The sequence below is a fragment of the Pelecanus crispus genome, chromosome 4 (assembly GCF_030463565.1).
Source record: "Pelecanus crispus isolate bPelCri1 chromosome 4, bPelCri1.pri, whole genome shotgun sequence".
In the NCBI taxonomy this organism is placed as follows: domain Eukaryota; kingdom Metazoa; phylum Chordata; class Aves; order Pelecaniformes; family Pelecanidae; genus Pelecanus; species Pelecanus crispus.
In genome coordinates, this window is record NC_134646.1 from 75,212,382 (window position 1) to 75,233,297 (window position 20,916).

General features: G+C 37.8%; 1 protein-coding gene across 1 annotated transcript in view; it reads left to right on the plus strand.

The window, feature by feature from the left end:
* Nucleotides 1-5,412: 5,412 nt before the first annotated feature.
* SH3TC1 (SH3 domain and tetratricopeptide repeats 1) overlaps nucleotides 5,413-20,916 on the plus strand; it is a 28,265-nt gene continuing 12,761 nt past the window's right edge. Inside the window, exons 1-9 of the mRNA XM_075709571.1 lie at nucleotides 5,413-5,620; nucleotides 8,075-8,149; nucleotides 11,299-11,426; nucleotides 13,989-14,094; nucleotides 15,924-16,067; nucleotides 16,725-16,902; nucleotides 17,703-17,802; nucleotides 18,629-18,828; nucleotides 19,681-19,808. Coding sequence (XP_075565686.1) covers nucleotides 5,413-5,620; nucleotides 8,075-8,149; nucleotides 11,299-11,426; nucleotides 13,989-14,094; nucleotides 15,924-16,067; nucleotides 16,725-16,902; nucleotides 17,703-17,802; nucleotides 18,629-18,828; nucleotides 19,681-19,808 — 1,267 coding nt within the window. The remainder of the gene's footprint in view (nucleotides 5,621-8,074; nucleotides 8,150-11,298; nucleotides 11,427-13,988; nucleotides 14,095-15,923; nucleotides 16,068-16,724; nucleotides 16,903-17,702; nucleotides 17,803-18,628; nucleotides 18,829-19,680; nucleotides 19,809-20,916) is intronic.

Sequence of the window (20,916 nt, forward strand, 5' to 3'; positions counted from 1 at the left end):
TTGGAAATTTTGGGCTTATGGTGCTGTCAGAGCTGGATTGAGGGTGGAAAGTATATTTCAGTGCTACTAAGGCATGAAGAAAATTAATCATAAGAGAGTGTTAAAACTTCTACAGGAATGTATTGCATCTTTGAAGCTTGCTAGGGCTTTTTTGTTTGTAGACCAACTGTGAAGAAGGATACTGCTTCAACCCAGCCTTTAATGGGAAGGAGTTGGGGGAGAGAAAGTGTTCCTGTCATCCACAACTCCTCTTAAAACAACAACAAAAGGCAGGACTAAAAACCAGCACTCAACCTGCATAGTTAGGAAAATGGAAAATGTCAAGCTATATGTTTTTTCTTCTGGTTAGCTGTGTTTTGAAAACAGATACAAGCACTCAATGAAAAGGAAGCAGCAACAGAGGGAAAAGCATGATAACAGAATTGTTCTAGTTAACTTCCAGTAGGAAAAAAGTGTCTTATATCCACCTCGTGTTCAACACCTGTTGAATACAGACCTTTCCAGCCTGTGGTGCCCTGTGAGAAGGCAAGGGGAAGGTGGAGTGACCTTCTGAGCCTCGTAATCCTGGATAGGTGCCACCAATGGCTCTGTGAGGGGACAGCATGTCCAGGGAGTTCAGGCCGTGGGGAAGGATGACATCAGTGAACCTGGTAGCACTCCTGTACGAGTTGTCAAGCTGTCCAGCATCTGCCTCCCTTCTCTCACTGCTCATCCCCACTGTGAGTCCCTGCCTTAGAAAGTGAGGCTCCCCCAGATCAGCAGGGAGTGCCACCTCTTGCCTGCATGGCTTTTGAATAGAGGTTGGCTCCTGCTTTGGAAAAATTGGAAGATCATTAAGTTTTATGGCCAAATATGAATCCTGCACCAAATACGAATTTTTTGGTCAAGCCTCAAAGAGCATGAGATAAAATAATTTTGTCTAAATTATAAATAAAATGCTTTGTCGGTGCACATAAATGTAGATTGTAAAAACCAGCTATAGAAGACAATCTTACTTTACAAGGTGTTAGATTTTTAATCCATTTCTTCCTCTTGTATTTGTTGCTATCAACAAATGGCTAGATGCTAGTAAGTATAATGGTAAGTTAGCATTATAGGTTTATGAAAAATCTCTAATCATGAGAGTGACTCAAGCATTGAAGTTTAATATTCTCTAAATCTGTTTTATAGTGGATGAATGTTTTTCTCTGCTTTGGTGCCTCTGAATCTGTTTCATGTATTGGAATGGTTTAATAATTGATGAGAAAGCATCAGCATAATAAATGTGGTGATTATACCATAGAACTGCTTGTGTGATACAGTTTTGCTCCTTGGGGTACTTACATGATAGTCAAAGGTGAATAGTAGAAGGACAGAGATGTGGTGCAAAATTCTATGAAATGTTTGTAACTTGGGACCAAATTTGCATCACTTAGGATACATTTATAGATTCTAAATAAACATTCAAAAGGGCCTAGGTAGACTAGTTGCCTAGCTACAGGAAAGTTATTTACTATCTTGTTTTCAGTGCTTATACAGGGCCAGGTGAGTTGACATTTGATAGTTAAGGCAAACATTAAAGATGGGAAAGGAATCTGTAGAGGAGAGCATGACTGTTAAAAGTGTTTTTGAGGTTTTAGTTTTCACTCTGTATCTTGGAAGAGCCAAGAGAAAACATTGATAAGAACATACGATTTTTTTCTTTTTTTTTTACTCATTCTGATTTTTTTCCCTTGGCTTAGGCTTTGGGATGCTATGACTGAATCTTCTTAAACAGATCATGTCATAGAATCATAGAATGGTTTAGGTTGGAAGGGACCATTAAAGGTCATCTAGTCCAACCCCCCTGCAATGAGCAGGGACATCTTCAACTAGATCAGGTTGCTCAGAGCCCCGTCCAACCTGACCTTGAATGTTTCCAGGGATGGGGCATCTACCACCTCTCTGGGCAACCCCTCCCAGTGTTTTTGTGGCTGTTCCAACAGCTCCATGTCTTTCTTGTACTGAGGGCTCCAGAGCTGGAGGCGGTACTCCAGGCAATGTCTGTCTAGAGCAGAGGGGTAGAATCATAGAATCATGGAATCGTTTAGGTTGGAAAAGACCTTTAAGATCATCCAGTCAAAATGTCCATTTTGATTCATTCAGATGTCCTACTTGCTCTTGCAGCACCATGCTTTATAGGTTCATTCACAACCCTGTTTATATATGTTACCCTTACCAACATGCACTGATGCAGAAGACATGAAAAGTTAATCAGTATCTCTTCCTGTGGTGAATGGAGTTAAATCCAGTTGGCGACTGGTCGCAGGCGGTGTTCCCCAGGGCTCTGTTTTGGGGCCAGCCTTGTTTAATATCTTTATTAATGATCTGGATGAGGGGATTGAGTGCACCCTCAGTAAGTTTGCGGATGACACCAGGTTGCGTGGGAGTGTTGATCTGCTGAGGGTAGAAAGGCCCTGCAGAGGGACCTGGACAGGCTGGATCAATGGGCTGAGGCCAACTGTATGAGGTTCAAAAACGCCAAGCACCAGGTCCTGCACTTGGGTCACTACAACGCCATGCAACGCTACAGGCTTGGGGAAGAGTGGCTGGAAAGCTGCCTGGCCGAAAAGGACCTGGGGGTGCTGGTTGACAGCCGGCTGAACATGAGCCAGCAGTGTGCCCAGGTGGCCAAGAAATCCAACAGCATCCTGGCTTGTGTCAGGAATAGTGTGGCCAGCAGGAGCAGGGAGGTGATTGTCCCCCTGTACTCGGTGCTGGTGAGGCCGCACCTGGAATACTGTGTCCAGTTTTGGGCCCCTCAATACAAGAAAGACATTGAGGTGCTGGAGCGTGTTCAGAGAAGGGCAACAAGGCTGGTGAAGGGTCTGGAGCACAGGCCTTATGAGGAGCAGCTGAGGGAACTGGGGTTGTTTAGCCTGGAGGAGAGGAGGCTGAGGGGAGACCTTATCGCTCTCTACAACTACCTGAAAGGAGGTTGTAGTGAGGTGGGTGTTGGGCTCCCAAGTAACTAGCGATAGGCCTCAAGTTGCATCAGGGGAGGTTTAGATTGTATACTAGGAAAAATTTCTTCACGGCAAGGGTAGTCAAGCATTGGAAGAGGCTGCCCAGAGAGGTGGTGGAGTCACCATCCCTGGAGGCATTCAAAAAACGGGTAGATGTGGCACTCTGGGACATGGTTTATTGGGCATGGTGGTGTTGGATTGATGGTTGGACTGATGATGTTAGAGGTCCTTTCCAATCTTAATGTTTCCTAGTTTTTACTTTCATTAAAAAATAAGCCAGCCACCAAGAGAGGAAACATGACATTAATTATTACTTGACCCTTAATTGGTTTAGTAGTGGACTTGGTAATGTTAGGTTAATGGTTGGACCAGATGATCTTAAAGATCTTTTCCAACCTAAACAATTCTATGATTCTCCAACTATGATTCTCCAACTCAACTTAATTCTAAGAATTCAAGTCACAGTATACTTGTTTTTCTGAATTTTGTTGAGGATGATATTTCTGCTTGTAGATAGGAGCTTATGGAAAAAAATTAATATTCTGAACATTGAATTTCATTCCTGAGATTAAGGATTATCCTGATCTAAAAATAAAAACTGGCTTTGGATTCATAGAACAACGTAATTTAAACAACCACCTTTGCAATTTAATTATGTTTAATATCAGAATATTTGTCTTCATCAACAGGAGATATCAGTGTTTGCAAAATATATGCAGAAGAGTGTTTAATTCTTAGTGTGAAAATTACAATGCATTACATATAATCCTGGTACAGTACTGAAAAGAATGGTGTTAGCTGCTGTCATTACGTTAAGGAAAAGATCAGCTATATAAATGGAAACCATAAACCTAACAAAGTGAGTTTGGTCTCTGGCAGACCTGTATTTTTAGTCACTTATAACATGGTCATCAAGTCTGATAAGCATTTTTTCAGGGAAGTTAGCAAGAGAAACTGAGATCTGAAGTCAGAAAAACAATGCTAACTAAATATGTTAGTGGAAATACTATTTTCTGGAAAAAGGCATCAAAATCACTTGTGTTTGAGTTACTATCTGTATTTCATAGGTATGTATGAATTTATACAACTAACTTTATATGGAGGACTGCAATGCTAATACCACAAAGCATCTTTTGAAAATCAGCCTCACCACTCTGGCACTTCTGAATAAATGGCAAAACGGGACAATGAAAATATTAAAACAATATTCAGCCTAGATTTCTTCATACTTCATTAACTTATACACTTGTAGATATGGTTATGGTTTAATTCTCTCAGCTGGTCATACCACCTGTATGTATGCCTAATTAATTTTTTATAATTGCATAACATGCTTCTGTCAATATATAGTTCACTGCTTATTCAAGTGCTCCATGGGCTAAAGGTCTCAATGACTGCAAACCAGAAAGTTGTGTAAGCAGATCACTGCCTTGTCCTGCATACCTGCCCACCAAGGCAGACAGCTAGTTGCTGTTGCTGCTGTTCATGTTGGCACTCAGTTTGCTCAGGTTTAGGGATCTATGCCATGAAGCTCGCAGGGTGAGAAGTGTTGGAAGGCATGTATGTGAAGGAGCAAGCCAGAAAAATGTGCTTTGGGGTACTCATTGCATGGTGGACAGAAAAGGGAGAAATTTCCAGACCAGCCTGAAGGCAGATTGTAAGGGGATACAAGATGACCAGGCACCACTATGTATGCTCATAATGAATACAGCTCATTAATGAGTATGGCTGGAGTAAGCACAGAGGAATTTGTGCACAGAGGAATTGGTCCAAGTGACAGGACTAAAGCAAAATCTATCCTGTGGCTTTATGAAATCAATTAAAGGGGCATGTGAGAGCCCACTGAAGAAAAGGGTCTAAATATCAGTGGGGCATGTGCTGGCTACATGAGTCGTCCTTTGCAGATGCACTGCAAAAAAGCTGGATTTATAAAAATGTTCACGCTTGTTTGAATTAAGCATGCAGTACCCTTTTCATTCTCATCACCTTTAGAAAATTGTGTTTTTCCCCTGCATTGCCTCTGTTAATGTGAATGATGCTATCCCTTGGAGGCTCTGCATTAAAGCTGACCAAGAATGCATAATTTGCAGTGGGCACAAGTACACTTCACTTCAAGCCTTGGATTGTTGCTATTAGTCAAATCTATTGCTTTGTTGCTAAAGCAGTGATGCCACCTGATTGCAGGAGCTTTTTCTGGGATAAATTTGTGTGTTTTACAACGGTTCCTTTCAAAGAAGTCTAAAGCAAATACTTTAATGTATATTACAATTAAAAAATAACTCCTGAAGGAGTGGGACAGCTCTTGAATATGTACATGTACTCTGACATAAATATATTATTGAATATATTATTGCATTTAAATATATTATTGAATTTTCCCTTAGATTTTTGATAATGTTAATTGCATCACGGTGAGGAATTGCAAATTATGGAGAGTTCGGCAGTGGCAGACAGCACATCCGTGCTCAGCGCTAAGGCCATCATCCCTAGTCTAGAGGGAAAGCAAGACAGGAGCTTGGAAAGGAAAGAAATGGAGCAGGGAAGGTGCAGGTCTGACTGGAAACATGCAGAGGCCAATGCTGCCATCAGCACTGTCAGGGATGGAGTCAGGACGGACATGTCACAAGAACCAATGGGTAAGACCTCAATCAGTATATGCTGGTTACTCTGCTCTTGACTTTTCTTTACGTTTAAATTACTGTTTTCTTTAAACATTGCTTGCTGTGCACAAGCAGACAATTGTCATGTATCTTTCAGCTGAGTTTTTTTTTTAAATACACCTACAACTGTTAAATGCAAAAAAACAAACAGCTATATTTCCTCCATGGCAAAGCTACATAGATTGGACTATTAAACAATCTATATTGAAATTCACTTTGGGCAGACAAATGGATCTCAGCATTAAGATAAGATGAGATGAAAATTATCAGAACCCAAGAGCCAGAATACTGAAATATAAGTTCTTTGTCTAGCGCTTTTTGCTACAATTGCTAAGATTCAGAAGCAAAGATGAGTTAGACTGCATGTTTCTGTTTTATTAAAATTCTTAGGTTTCTGTTTTTTGTCAAAAGATGTAATACCGTCTTTATTTTTCTGCAAATGAAAACATTCTTCACGCAGTAAAAACATGCAAGTTGAAACACTTTTTGGGTGGAAGGGTAGAGTGGCATAGGTAGCTGTGTCTCAAAACCAGTGACCAGACTCTTACTTTATAGTCAGCCCAAGAGCTTTCTGAATGTGAAAATACTTCAAGCAATCATGGAAAAACTATTTCATTTTAAATTATATGTCCTATGGCTTAGACAATGTCTTTCTGTTCACAACTGCAACTCTGCTGACATCAAAGAATATGGGGTACAAGCATCCCAGGGCAATATAAAGTTTCTTTTCAGCTTGCCAAGAAGTATGCAGGTCATCCCATTAATTAGGAATGGGGCATGGAGTTCACGTTAAGTCTTTGAATCTAATTATAGCACTTCAAACAGTCTCAATGTTTAAAAGGTATTTATAGTAACTCTTATGCTGTTGCTCAAATTTAATAGCAAATTATTATTTGTGATTAAACTCCTATGAGTAATAAAATGCTTGCTTGTAGTTTTTGCTTTCTCCTAAAAGTCATAGAAATTAGGTTTAGTTTTTAAACAAAATATTACCTGCTTGATATTCATGTCTCAGTAAATACCTTTCGAGGAAAGTCCATAACTGGTAATATCAAAATAATAGTAATGGCAAGTTCACATACCAAAACCATATGCTAATTAATTGTCCTTATCAACTGTTAAATGATGATAAGTGATTGATAACAGGTTGTCAAAATTTTGACAATTGCTCTGTTTGTACTTCTGACTAAAACAAGAAAAAGCAGAACTACAACTAAGTATGGTCCCAGAAGTTGTGGGGAACTTAACTTTAAAATATTCCTTAAATACAGTCAGCCTACAATGCAGTGAGCTTACTACCAAATTTCTATTTAAAACCAAATATTGTTGAGTCCAGATTAAAAAAACAAAACAACCCCCCCCCCCCCCCCCAACACTGCTATCAGACACCCAGCCAAAACCCAACAAAAAAAAGTGCTTGGGAACTGACATTTCTAATTCTAGTATATGCTAACAATTGGCCGTAAAGATGATGTTTTTACTGCTTACTGCCTTTTTTCTGAAGTGGGAAAATTCTGTGTTTATGTATCCTTATGTGTGTGACTTTGTTCATATAACATCAACAGATGCACTTGAGAGAAGATGTAGGACATGGTAATTTCTAAGTCATCTACTATATTACAGTTTTTTTTCTTAAAAGCAGAGCTGCAGAGGAAAATGTCTTAGCATACATGAAAATTGCCTCAGAATTTTTCCTTTAAAAATAAACATCTGTTTCTCCAACTTTCACTCTCTGAAGTATCAAGCCTTGTCTTCACTGATTTTTGCCAAGGGAACCTAGAGAAAATGGAATTGGTTAGAGTGGGTGTTCCTTCAGCATGAAAATGTATCATTTCCAAAAGGACTGGAAGAAATATGGGCCAAAAAAGAAAAAAGCAGATTATTGTTAACATAATGTACTTATTTTGTTATTTTTCTAAAACTTCAAATCACTCATTTTTATATTACCCCCTCCCAAATATTAAGCTTGTAACAAAGAAAGAGAAGGATTATTTCTCTCCATGTATGAACTGATACAAGGCACTCGTATCATTGCCAATTTATACCACTGAAGCTTCAGTGGAGGCCACTTTTTAGTATAGGTGCAAGGGAAGAGAAAATGAAGTCTGACCTTTGCTTCTTCCCAAATGGGACTTCAGTTTCCTGAGAGGCTATCTTTCCACCAATTCTCTATCATCTTGAAGCTTCATGTCTAAATGACGATACAGAGATTTAACTTTCTCCCCAGTAGGAAAGAAATGATCTTCAGATACTTTTTGTAGGTTTGGGGAATTATATAGCAGGAAGGGGAAAAAAATATAGTTGTTTTCTTTTAGTAATTATCCAATACGTCAAATGCTTTGAAAGTGTGGGTTGTTTGTTTTGTTTTCCAGTGTGATTTATAGGGACTTAGAAAATGCACTTAACCATTCCTTTCATTTATCATAATAGAATGTTCTCAAAGTGAAAAATGCACGAATGTCAGTTCAAGGACACTTCCCAGTCAAGCAGAGAATTTTCCAACTGGTAAGATGTTTTCTTCCATCATATATTATAAATATAATGCTCTTCTCATTGCTTACTGTATTTTAATCGAGACAACTACATCAACAACATTTGCAGTCATCACTCCTGTAACTTTATAACATACTTTGTGGCACCTGTGAAGTGTCCAACTTCTACATAAGATTTGTTGAGAATTTCTCATAAAAGGAGAGAAGTAACTTATTAACTGCTCTAAAAACCAGAAACAATTTATGGGCTGTATTTTAATGGCTAATAAAAAAAAAAAGAAAAGCAAATAAAAAGTTCATTGCTTATTTTATGTAAGGTTTTAAATTCTTCAAATGTCTTTTTTTTTTAAGTTTGTGGCCTTTCCAAGCCTTAATTCATTTTTTTTTAATGCTGTATTTTTAATGAAGTTGCAATTGAGTGCAGTTCTTCAGTAAGTATGTACAGCAGGCTTCCCTTCTGGAGAGCTCGTGGCCTGCTGTGTGCATTGAGGGTCCAGTTATGCTTCCCTTCTGCTTGCGGCGGAAGAGAAGTAACCATCAAAAAACAACACTGGGATGCACTCTGCTTTCTGGCTTGACCTGACAAGTCACATCAGTAGTATCATAGAATCATTTAGGTTGGAAAAGACCTTTAAGATCATCCAGTCCAACCATTAACCTACACTGCCAAGTCCACACTAAACCAATCAAGGGTAGACTAGACTAAACCATGTCCCCAAGTGCCACATCTACCTGGTTTTTGAACAATTTCAGGGATGGTGACTCCACCACCTCTCTGGGCAGCCTGTTCCAATGCTTGACTACCCTTTCTGTGAAGAAATTTTTCCCAATATCCAACCTAAACCTCCCCTGGTGCAGCTTGAGCCCATAAATAGTAGACAGTCTCTCCCAGGCATATGGTTATTTGTAGTTAAATTATATGTGCTTATGTACCTGTTTGTCTCACTCCGTACAGAATTTGGGGGGTTCTTAATCAGGGGTATGGATCAGAGCTCACAGAAGCAGACAGGAAGATTACCATAGGTGCAATGGGTTTTTGTACCATGTTTCATTTCCGTAAGGCATTATTAATAGTCCTTTTGGCAGAAGCAGCCATATTTCAGTTGTTTTAATTCAATGTAATTATTATTTCAGTAATATGAACCTTATATAAGACTTAGATATGTAACTGTAGAAACATAATTTAACTTGGAGTCAATTTGATTATATAGAACAAAAATTTAAATTTTTAAGTAATAGACTTCTCTTGTGCCAGTATCTTTTATGGCTTCAGGTAAAATGAAAAGGTCAACAATACAGTTACCTAACAGTGATCCAAGTAACATTCAAAGACTGTAGTTTGTGTTCTTTTACTAACTGTCGTGGTTCAGCCCCAGCCAGCAACTAAGCACCACGCAGCCGCTCGCTCACTCCCCCTACCCTGATGGGATGGGGGAGAGAATCGGAGGAGTAAGAGTGAGAAACACTCCTGGGTTGAGATAAGAACAGTTTAATAATTGAAATAAAGTAAAATAGTAATGATAATAACAATATAATAATGATAACAATAATAATATACAAAGCAAGTGATGCACAGTGCAATTGCTCACCACCCGCCGACTGACACCCAGACAGTTCCCGAGCAGCGATCGCTGCTCCATGGCCAACCCCCCCCCAGTTTCTATACTGAGCATGATGCCATATGGCATGGAATAGCCCTTTGGTCAGTTTGGGTCAGCTGTCCTGGCTGTGCCCCCTCCCAGTTTGTGCACCTGGCAGAGCATGGGAAGCTGACAAGTCCTTGACTAGCATAAGCAGTACTCAGCAACAACTAAAAACATCAGTGTGTTATCAACATTCTTCTCCTACTAAATCCAAAACACAGCACTATGCCAGCCACTAGGAAGAAAATTAACTCTATCCCAGCTGAAACCAGGACACTAACGATTGACTATATGACCACAACTTAAACAGAGAGGTCTTGTAATTCAGTAACACTGCTCTATATGTCTGAGCTGCCCTTCCTGGCCTTAAAGTAATGAGTAATTTTAGGCACAAGTCATCATAAAACTCCTGGAGACATACATAAGAAGCCCCCTGAAAATAGATTAAGATGCAGCATATTAGACTAGAATGTGGAAAATACCTATTTTACCTGATTAAAAGGTGAGACTCAGAGGAGCTTGGAATATTTTAGGATGTACAACAATCCCATTTATTGCTGGAAGTGTGACCTATTTACACACTTGCAATTGGAATTCTTCCTGAGTGGGTATTCTTGGCTTATATGTGCCTATCTGGGTATCTGAAAACTTATGAATATGATTTACTGTTATTGAGTTAAATTAACAGACATGCAGAATGAAAGCAGCTTAATCAAAGATCCTCTTTATCTGAGATAAGGTAGCTGAAACTGTACCCTTAGCTGTACTAAAATCTTCTCATAAACAGATGTCAAGATCTGAGAACAGATGTGCTGGGGAAATCACGTAAGTGAGCTTTTGGACCATTTATCTTGGTACTGCTCAACCAGCTTAGCTGAGAAACAGCTTTTTCAATATTCAGTTTATAGAAGCTACCTGAAGAGTGGGGCTGACATGTCAGATAACCATGAATTTAAGATTAGGATAAACAGTTGTAACATAGTGAAACATCTATGGCATCTATGGTGGTTTTGGGTTGGTATGTGTTGGGGTTTTTTTTGTTTGTTTTTGTTTGGTGGTTTGTTTTTTTTTTTCAATGTCAGTATCTGTTTGCCTCAATTTTTAAAATATGCATGGGATATTTGGAAATCTGGGTGTGTTCTCAATGTCTGTAGACCTGTCTAATTTGACAAATTACCAGTCTGCTTGTTTTTTTCCTCTTCTCTCTTCTCTGTCCCCAAGTGTGTCAGTTGTCTCCCAAAATTTCTACAGGCTTTCACATCACTGTCCTTTGTATAGCTGTAGCCTTTATTATGCAACTGAAAAAAAAAAAAAAAATCTTGTGTTTCATGCTAGGCTACTATCTCTGCTGGATAATAAAAATGAAAAAGAAACATGCAGTAAGTCAATTTTCCATGTGTCTGTCTCTGAAGCTGAAAAAATAGTTCTTAATGTGGATTCTATGATTTTGCGGGATTTTCCCTTTCTCCAAAGCTGATTCACAAAACTTGTAGCAATGTAAATGGATATCCTTCTCCAGATATCTCCTTGAAGTTAACGATGGTAAGACGGAAGAGTGGATGTCCTGATCACAGACTCCAAAGACAGCTCAGAGGGCAGCTCCGTCTTCTGGAAAATGACAGCAAGGAGGTGATGGCAGTTTTCAGTGTAAGTCAATTGCTTGGGTATTGATTTATTTACTTAGAGAATACGCTCTCTGCTAGTGAAATAATCTGTCAGGTATTTGGGTCTCATTTCCATCTACATGCTGTACACTTGAATTTGAGTGACCAGAGATTCCCATGGCCCAAAACCATCTAGAGACATTAGAAATACTGAACCATTGAAAAAGACTGGAACACTAAATTGCTGTAAAAAAAATAAACCCAGCTAAATAAGGCATTGAAGGGTTTCATTTTAAATATGTTCTGCTTTGATTTACATCAAAGGAAATTATGGGTTTCTGATTTCTTTTTTTTTAATTTGCTCTTCTGTTGACTCTTCACTTCAGTTTCCAGTCACTTGGAGTCATTTGGCATGCAGGTTACCCAGGAAGCCCACTGCTAAGCCAAAGAGGAAGTCTGGAGAAGAATAGCATAAATATTGGACTTCCTAGGGCTAGATGGTCATGGCTTTAAACAGAACACAAGAGGATTGGCATATTTTTATTACTGTCTTTAATTTGTTTGTATATAGGAAACCCATCCTCTGCAACCAATGGGGTTTTCTTACAAATACAATTTAAAGCCTCCTCTTTCCTCTTGATGAAAGAGCAGGATGATACCATTTAACCACTGGTGTCACTTTTTTGTCTGAGCCATGAGTTCCAGCCTCCTTCACTAGCAAGCTAAACACTGAAGTCTTAATTAGTTATAGCTTTATGACTGTATCAGACACATGTGTTTCTAGATGACTTACTTTCATGTGTTGTGAACTCTCCATCACTAGCTTGCTGATTTTTGTGGCTGTGAAAGCAGTCTGTACTTCTGCTGCTCTGCTCTGGCTTTTGTTCAGGGGGAGATGGGGAAAGGGAGAAGGGATCAGGAGAAGGAAACCAGCATACAAATAGACTAGATTTGTGGCCTTATTAGAAACAGACTGGGAAGAGGACTTTGAAGGAAGCAAGATCTATAATGATAAGTTCCCTTAGAATGTTGTTTTGATATTCAGCAGTGCATAAAGCCCTTGAGGTTGAGATATTTTAGCATGTGTTGGCAATTTATTAATAGATTTCAGGCTCTCATTAATATTTAATCTAGTGTAGAAAGGGGCATGCAGAAGATCAAAGCAGTGATGAGGCATGCCTGTTGAAGAGGCTTAACTCCTTTTTGAAAACAAAAGTTCAACTTACTATTTTAATCTGTTCATGTGTGAATTGAAAATATGGAAGTTAAACAGAATTAATTTGGAGACCTTTTAAAATCATAACCTAAGAGTAATAAAACCAGTGGATCAGCTCCATCTTGCTCAGATTACAGAAAATGTTTGAGGGACAAATTCCCCCCACCCCCCGTGTTAGAATCAATTTCTTGATCAGTCCTTAAATTGTTTTAAGATGCATTTCAATTTTGATGTGACGGAAGCAGGGGTACAATACTGGCAAATGATACAGTAGCATTATACCTGTTAGCTTTGCATCTGATTTATTCTCTGAGATACTGGTTCAGATACCTGTATCATAAATTGCCACAGTTCTTTGTATTTCCATGAAAGACAGTAGCCGGCATCATTGGAAAGCCCTTTTTTTTTTTAAGCTACTAACTGAAGCGCAACCAGACTGTATATTACCGCTCTTTGGCTAGAATAATCAAAATGTGTATTTCTTTCACATATTTGAAGGCTTATGTAGTTCTACCTTTCAGCATTTCTGAAATTCCTTATAATAAATTCCATCATTATCATTTACAATGATCATTGCTCATCTTTGTTAAACACGCAATTTAATGCTACTCTAGCAACATGAACCAGTACAAATGAGGACAAAAGGATCTTACTGCAACTTTAAAAAAAAAAAAAAATAGTCCAGTATATTTAATTGTCTTAACCATGGAAAGAGTGAACTAGGGAATGGCTGTTCAATGTTTCTTCTGGAACAAGACTGAAGCTACCAGATAGCAGGTTCAAAGATGCATCAAAGGTTTTCATGTGTGTACAGAGCTCCAAGGCTCACCTACAGCAGGATGTTGTGGATCCTAAAAACTTACAGTGGCTCAAGTGACATAGAGAAATTTGAAGTAAAAAATGCAAACCAACAAATAAAAAGAAGCCCTTTCCGCTGTTTAGTGTTAATGCCCACACGTCTGGCAAAGGCAGTTCTCAAGCTGTAAATTGCTCTGTGCTAGGAGGGTATTCTTGGAAAGTACCACTAGATGCTTGCCTGGCTTTCACACTCTATTTAGAGAATACTGGCCAGTAGACATAGATGTGTCTGAACCAGACGGGCCTTTAGTCTCACTCAGTGTGGTCAGTCCTGAGGTCTTAATTCCTCTGTAAATTAACTTCACTGGAACCGTTAGTACAATTGGTAAGAAAAAAACAGATTAAAACTTGGATCGCTGTATGTAGGTATGTGTTAAAGAACAGATATCTCATATAGGTAAAATCCTGGATGGTTTTTTATCCTTCTTAATACATAGCATTTTAGCATAAGTGTTACCTAGTGAGAAACTGTGCTTGAGTCTAGTATAATTGTAATTAAAATATTGGGTTTGATTCTTTTTTTTTTTTTAGGAGCTCTCTGCCAGGCTGCTGTCTATTCATAGTGATCAAGATCTAATAGTGGTGACATTTAAAACTTTTGAAGAAATATGGAAGTTTCTAACCTACCACTCACTGGGTAAAGCTGTTTCACCATAGAAAAGTTCAATATGCTTTTTTTTATTCCTCTGCACACAATTTCTGATTGACTGGGAACTTGTTGAACAGGATTTTGAGATTCTTTGTATTAACTCCTAATAGCAGTAAGTCATGTTCCTGAACTGGGTACTAGTGGTAGGGCTGGAGAGACCCTCCAGGAGAACCTGCCTTTGTTCCAAAGAAGATAAAACCTATTGTTCCTGGTAGATGTCTTGTCGAAGTTAGATACTCCAGAATCAGATCACATCTTTTTTTTCTAAACAGTCTATTCCAATCCAGGTGGTTTTGTCCTAAAGTCTAACCTGTGCTGCAACTTGAATGCTTTTACAGCTTTTTCTGCTCACTGTAGACATGTCGAGGTTACTCGTCTTTCTTTGCACCATGCTAATACCTATTTGGAGACTTCTAACCTGCACTTCCACTAAGTGTTGTTTTCACTAGGAAAATCAACCCGAATTCTTATAATCCTTCTTCAGAGTGTATTTTCTAGACCTCTGATCATGCTTTCCACTGGACTCTTCTACCTGTTCCACATCTTTCCTGAATAGTAGTGAGCAAACTGGATAGAGTTAGTAAGGCTTCAGATGAAATATCAAATAAAACAAAGATTGCTTCATATGCTTTTCATGCTTCAGTTCTGTTTCTAAATCTGAGCATGCCTTTTGTAATAATATGATGCCATTGATTTGAGTTCCATTTCTAATATCCTATAACTTCACAGGTCTTTTCTGAAGAATAGCATTTGAATCAGATCTTTGTCGCCATTTTGTTCACCTGATTTTTTTTATTTTTTCCTTCTGTGTATGGAGAGCTTGTGTGCATTGCTATTGAATTTGCCTGTTTCCATCAGACCAATTTAAAATAATGAATTTAATTTTTAATTTCATGTTACTTGCTATTTTGTATTTCAAAATGTTCCTTAGAGAACTAGAAAAAATACTGTTTGAATCCAATTTTGCAGAGAAAGCACAAGAAGATGAAGTTTCTTCTTAGGCAAGGCTGTGGCTAACAGGGAATTCATTCAGTATCTTCCAAATAGCAGAGCAGCACGTTAATTGCTGATCTGCCCACCTTTCCTCTTCATCATAACTTTTTGCACAAAAGGATTTGCTAATGTATTAATGTTGGCCCGTTAAGTAGTAATCTGCTCTCTATACCATGCTGATTATGATACACCAATCCAGATCTCCTATCTAACTCACATAGCTTTGAAAGCCTTAAGTCCTGATATAAGGAGCCCCATTGTCCAAGGTCAAGCACCACCTTCTTGTGATTTACATGACTGGTATGCAGTATCATCTCTGTCCCAAAGATATTCTAGGAATCTGATGCCCAGACACAGTATCTGCATAAATGAGCACAGCTGAATCAGGCAACAGAAATTTATAAAGAAATTATTTTTTTATATTATTTCCAGTCATCTGTTATTAAGTGGTGCTAAGCACTTGTTGCTCAAAGCTTGTTAGTGATTACCTCTTTCAGACTCCAAACCTTTCAAATATAGCTAAACTATGGGGAACCCCTGTAAGGGGAAGATATGGTCTGCTTTTTCAGCAGGATTAGGCACACAAAAGTTGTGCACCTTTTAGGTGTGGTTTGTGAGAGTTAAGCATTAAAAGTAGCTGTAATGCATGTGACTTAATGGATGTAATTTTGCCAATACTATGTAGTAAAATTAGTTAGACATTGTGGGTTAAGCAATAATGGAGTTATCTGAATGCCTATCCCAGTCTCTGACTTTCTGAAAGGTTATTTTCTTGTATAATACTGTAAAATTGCAAAGAAAACAAACTGGATTTTTTTTCCTAGGTTTTATAAATCATTGCATGGAGAATTTATTCCTAGATCAATCTTTCTGGCTCTATTCTCAAGAGGAGGAAGAAACAGGCATTGAAGTCTGTATAAATGAAAAATCATTAAATTTGATGTACAGAAGCATGCTAGTACAGGAAGGTAAGGAAGACTACATGCAAAGGCTAAACTTAGAGAAGCACCTTTCTTTAAAATCCTCAAATCAAATATTAAGACCTAGTCAAATACTTAATGAAGTTGAAATTTAAATCTATTCACTCCAAATGCACCAGAAAGGAGAGAAAGGTACAAACACAGTTGGGTTGGGTTCAGTAGGATCACAGGGCGGTTAGAGAAATTCATGTGCAACTGGTCCATAAATGGATACCAAAAGGATTAGGGAGGGATGTACATTCCAACTTGCTTAATGTTATTACAGATCCTGGAGATGTACAGGAGGGGGATTACAGATAATTGCCAGGCTTGTGTGCTTCTCCTGAATAGCATCACCTGCTGCCACTGTCAGAGACAGAATGATGGGCTAGATGGATCATTGATTACTGCAATAGGAACATGCAAAATGTTGCAGCAGAAGGTTCTACACTTCATCAAACACCTCATCTCTGCATTTTTTTTTTTACTGAAAGAGAAACTAGAGAGAAGAGTATGAATATCTGACATCAGAAAGAAAGTTCTTCTGAAATCTCAGATTTTCAATCTCTAATTGAATATTACTGATGCTCTTGAAGTCAGTTTTAAAGCTTGTATGACACTTAAACATTACATAAAATGACATCTGCTCCACTACTTTCTTTTTAGGTGCATTTTTTGTTTTTTGTCCTGACAATCTGATAAGAAAGATAATGGCTACAGACAATGAAATAAACACTTATTTTGAGACTGGGGCTTTTACTGAAGACGTAACAGTTGAATCTGTGGATGGTAACATGACCGTGCAGTCTAATGCTTCTCCAGAACCATTGATCCCTTTTCATCAGTAGGTACCTGACTCTACCTATCTCATATGCATGTTTTATAGGTGCACATGTCTGCTTAGACATAGGTGTCTCTAAATGGAACCTCATCATGGAACATTCATCTTCCATTAACACTAAGAACAAATGCTCTATTTCCTTCAGTACCACACAACTGAAATTAATCCAGATGCCTGCAGAGCAGCATTTAAAGATGGTTTACCATCTTGAGTTAGATACTGCTTTTTTTTTTTTCCTGAGTCTGAAACAAAATCTGTTAACAATTCAAGAATAACATAAAGTGAGAATTTTCATTTTTCAGGATGCTTGGAAATATGGATAGTAACAGCTGGGATGCTTGGAAATGTAGATGATAACAGGCTAGCAGTGTGTTTACTCAATACTATTGACAGGAGCCACCCACCTCCTTAATGCGGTTTCTTTCAAGTTCATGTCCAAGCTCATAATTGCTATAAAGCCAAAATTACATCAAAGGACTTATCAATGGACTCACTTCAGGAATCACCAGAAAATCATTCATTCTTGGTGCTCTTAGTTAAAAAGCTGGAATTTTTCTATTGACCTTGGGCAGGGAGAAATAGTATGACTTTCTCAGGTTTGTTTGACTGAAGTAACACTACTTTTACTACTACTATTACTCAAAACATAGCTCTGTCTGAAGCGTATGGACAGTGCTGAAACTGAAAGATAATTGTGGGAGGGGTGCATCTGTTTTCAAATGGATTTAAAATATCACTGTTTTTGTCACAACATTTAGTGAAGTGTTTTATACACTAACTTCAATTTCTTTTTCTACTTTCAGATGGTTTCTTAAAGGGTATTCTGATCCTATTGATTTTGCATACAAAACTGAATCTAAATCCATCAGGAAAGTTGGTAAGAAACTCCATTCAAATATCAGTATTAAAAAAGCCCCAAACTTATTCTATGCTTTTGGTAGGATGGACACTAAAGGATTCAATAACTTTTTTGCATTGTATTAGGATGGGAAAACAAAATTTATGTTGCAGTAAAATTAGTGAGAACATAAATCTGCTGAAGTTGAGTTAAACTCTAAAGGCTTCTCTCTCCCCCTTTTCCTCCTGAATATTGTATTAAGTAGATGCACAAAGTAGTAAAGAGTAATTAAGTTGAGGATGCCTCTGTAGATTTGGTGACAAACTTCCAAATAAGAACATGCACCAATGTAATTTTTGTGGATCTTTCACACGTGTATCGCTTTATCTAATACTGCCAGAGAAATAAAACTTATACAGATGGTCTGAGGTGAGAGAGTAAATATGGCTTATTTTCTGCTGTACATGTCAGTTTTAATACTGTATTGACTGGTATATAACTGCATATTTATCCAATAGGGATTTTATTAGTTGGTTCAAATGTTTTTACTGTGGCCCAAGTGCAGAGCCTTTTATAAGAGGGAAAGTAGGGACTTAAAACACTTCTTTTTGTTGCTTCATGATTGTATTTGCTAGAATTTTGAAAACATTTTAGACTTTGCTTTCTAATGGCTGGGAAATGAGGATTTTTATGCTGTTATTTACAACTCTAATTGCTCAAACCAAACTGATTAGGCTTGGATGCTTTAAATCTTGCCACATCAGATGTGAAACTCAGGAGTTCCAGGAATGTCTTTTGCTAAATATGTTCTTCTGCTGAGTTGCCATTCTGTTAACTGTATTTGTATTGTTAAATTACTTTATCTGCAAATATTATTTATCTCCTTATTACACAGCAATAGGATCCTGTCTAGCTGTGATAAGTTATGAAAGTATTGTGTTGGAAGAGATGAGTTTCCAGGAAGGGGACAAAATTGAGATCCTTGGCTACTTCATTGAATGCATGGAATGGTTTCTTGGAAGACATGTGTTTACTGGTCAAGTAGGTTTTGTGAAGACAAATCATGTTAAACTGGACTTACCTAAAAATAAGTAAGTGATATGTATTTAACTCATAAACAAAAAGAGACTTAGTCTCTTGAGCTTTAAAATGCCAAATGTTAAACTCAGGTTTGGTTTTTTTTTTAATGAGAATTCTCATAGTGTGTATCAGTCAAAACAAATGCAAATTGGAATATGAAGTCTTTTTAAATGTTGGAAAATGTTCTCAGCCCGTACCCAAGTTTCTTACTGGGGAAAGGGGTTCAGTCTCTATTCTTTGGTTCACAAGATCCAAGAAGTTTTGCTACTGCAGAAGATTCCATTTTTACTGGTCTTTCAAGATTTATGTTAAAGCATCCAAGTTCTGTTCTTCCTAGTACCCTCAATTACAGGCCTTAGCTTATTTCACATGTGTCTCCTCTTAAAAATAATTTCTCATAATGTAGAAAGAAACCTGTAAAAAGTGTGCATTGCTGCATACATTGGCACCATGTAAATAGGCTGCTCCTGTTAGTATGTCTGGACTGTTTGCATACTGAAACAAGGAGTTCTTAAATGTTGTTTGCAGGTCCGTCTGATGTGTAACTTTAAGCTTATATTTAAAAAAATATACCACAATGTCCTTAAAGATTTGTGCTTTTAATAAATCCTTTCATAAAATACTACACCATGACACAGACATAAAACTTACTCTGATATGGCAGAAACTGTTAGCTGCAATCATAGCTACTATCAGTTTGTACACGTTTATAAATATGACTGATACTAACTTTGAACACAACAGGACCTATAATGTAAAGACTGTACTAGTTTCTCTAACAAGCTCCAATTAGACTGATGCAGTGAGCTCCTCAAGCCAAATCTGCTTTCAGACACCTTCAAAGTTACTCCTTTCTTTGTTAGACCACAAGACCTGGATTTTCTTGAAGCAGAAGAGCTATCTTTTTTTTCAAAAGAAAACAATTTGGAAGAAGTGATACATTTGTTGAAACAAACCTCCATCACAGATGTTTGCTCTGTGTATAGAATAGGTAAGTATGAGTTTTACTCCTTTTTACTGCACAAGATACACGTGCTGTTCCTATATCCCTGTTATAACTGATTTTTTTTTCTATTTCAATGAGATTCCAGTCTTTACACCTACTTTGAAATATCTTGGTATTCAGTTTGATCATAGATATGGCATGTAAAAACCCTTTATATCATCTTTGCTATTTTCCTGCTGACGCAAGACTCTTCCCAGCAGAGTGTTTGCAAACCTTCTTTTGTCCTATTTTTTTTTTTAGTGAATTAAACAGCAGGGTTTTAAAAACTCTGTTATTGACCTGATCAGATCTTCAAGCTTTCAAATGTCAGAGTGCTGCATTATAAAAAGCAGTATGTTCACCCAAATACTGCTGGCTTTTCATTCATGTTGGGGAAGTTGGCAGAATAATTATTGACAGCTAATGCAAACATACACCTCTTTGTGCTTGATTTAACTTTCAAAGGTATAGAAAAATAGCAAAGTCTATTCATACAAACTAAAAATATACTTTTAGCTACATCATCTCTGATATAGCTGTTATTTCTCTAAGTGCTCATGTTTTACATAAACTAATTGGGATAATTGGGGTTTCACCTTTACAGGTTTAGTGTAAGACAGTGTAATATAGTTGTCTTGTTGAACTGAACAGGAGCAGCAATTTCTTATCCCACCACAGGCTGTTCTGTGGCAATGTGTATGCTTGTCAAAAATCTAACAAAGTTCTATCTCCATTAGTTGCGTCCTAAGAGACAGGCCCATAGGCTCCAATCTGAAAGGAGCCTGTGTGTAGATTTGACTCGGGTGCATTGGTTTAATTCTGCAAATCAGTGTCTGTGTGTGTGAACAATAACTAAGGCATGTCAGACCTGAGCTGCAAAATGCAACTCGTGTCAATGTGCAAAATGACTCCACATATTACCTTCCTTGCTCAAATGAAAAGCATGGGAACAAAAGCTCAGACCTCTATTAGTTACTAAAACAATCTCATGGGCTTAATGGACATACTGCTGTTTTTCCCTGTTGACCATTTTTCACCACATCTCATCTTCTCCCTAATCTTTACAAATGCCAACTTCTTTTTACATCTTCTCAGCTAATGGTACTATCTTTAC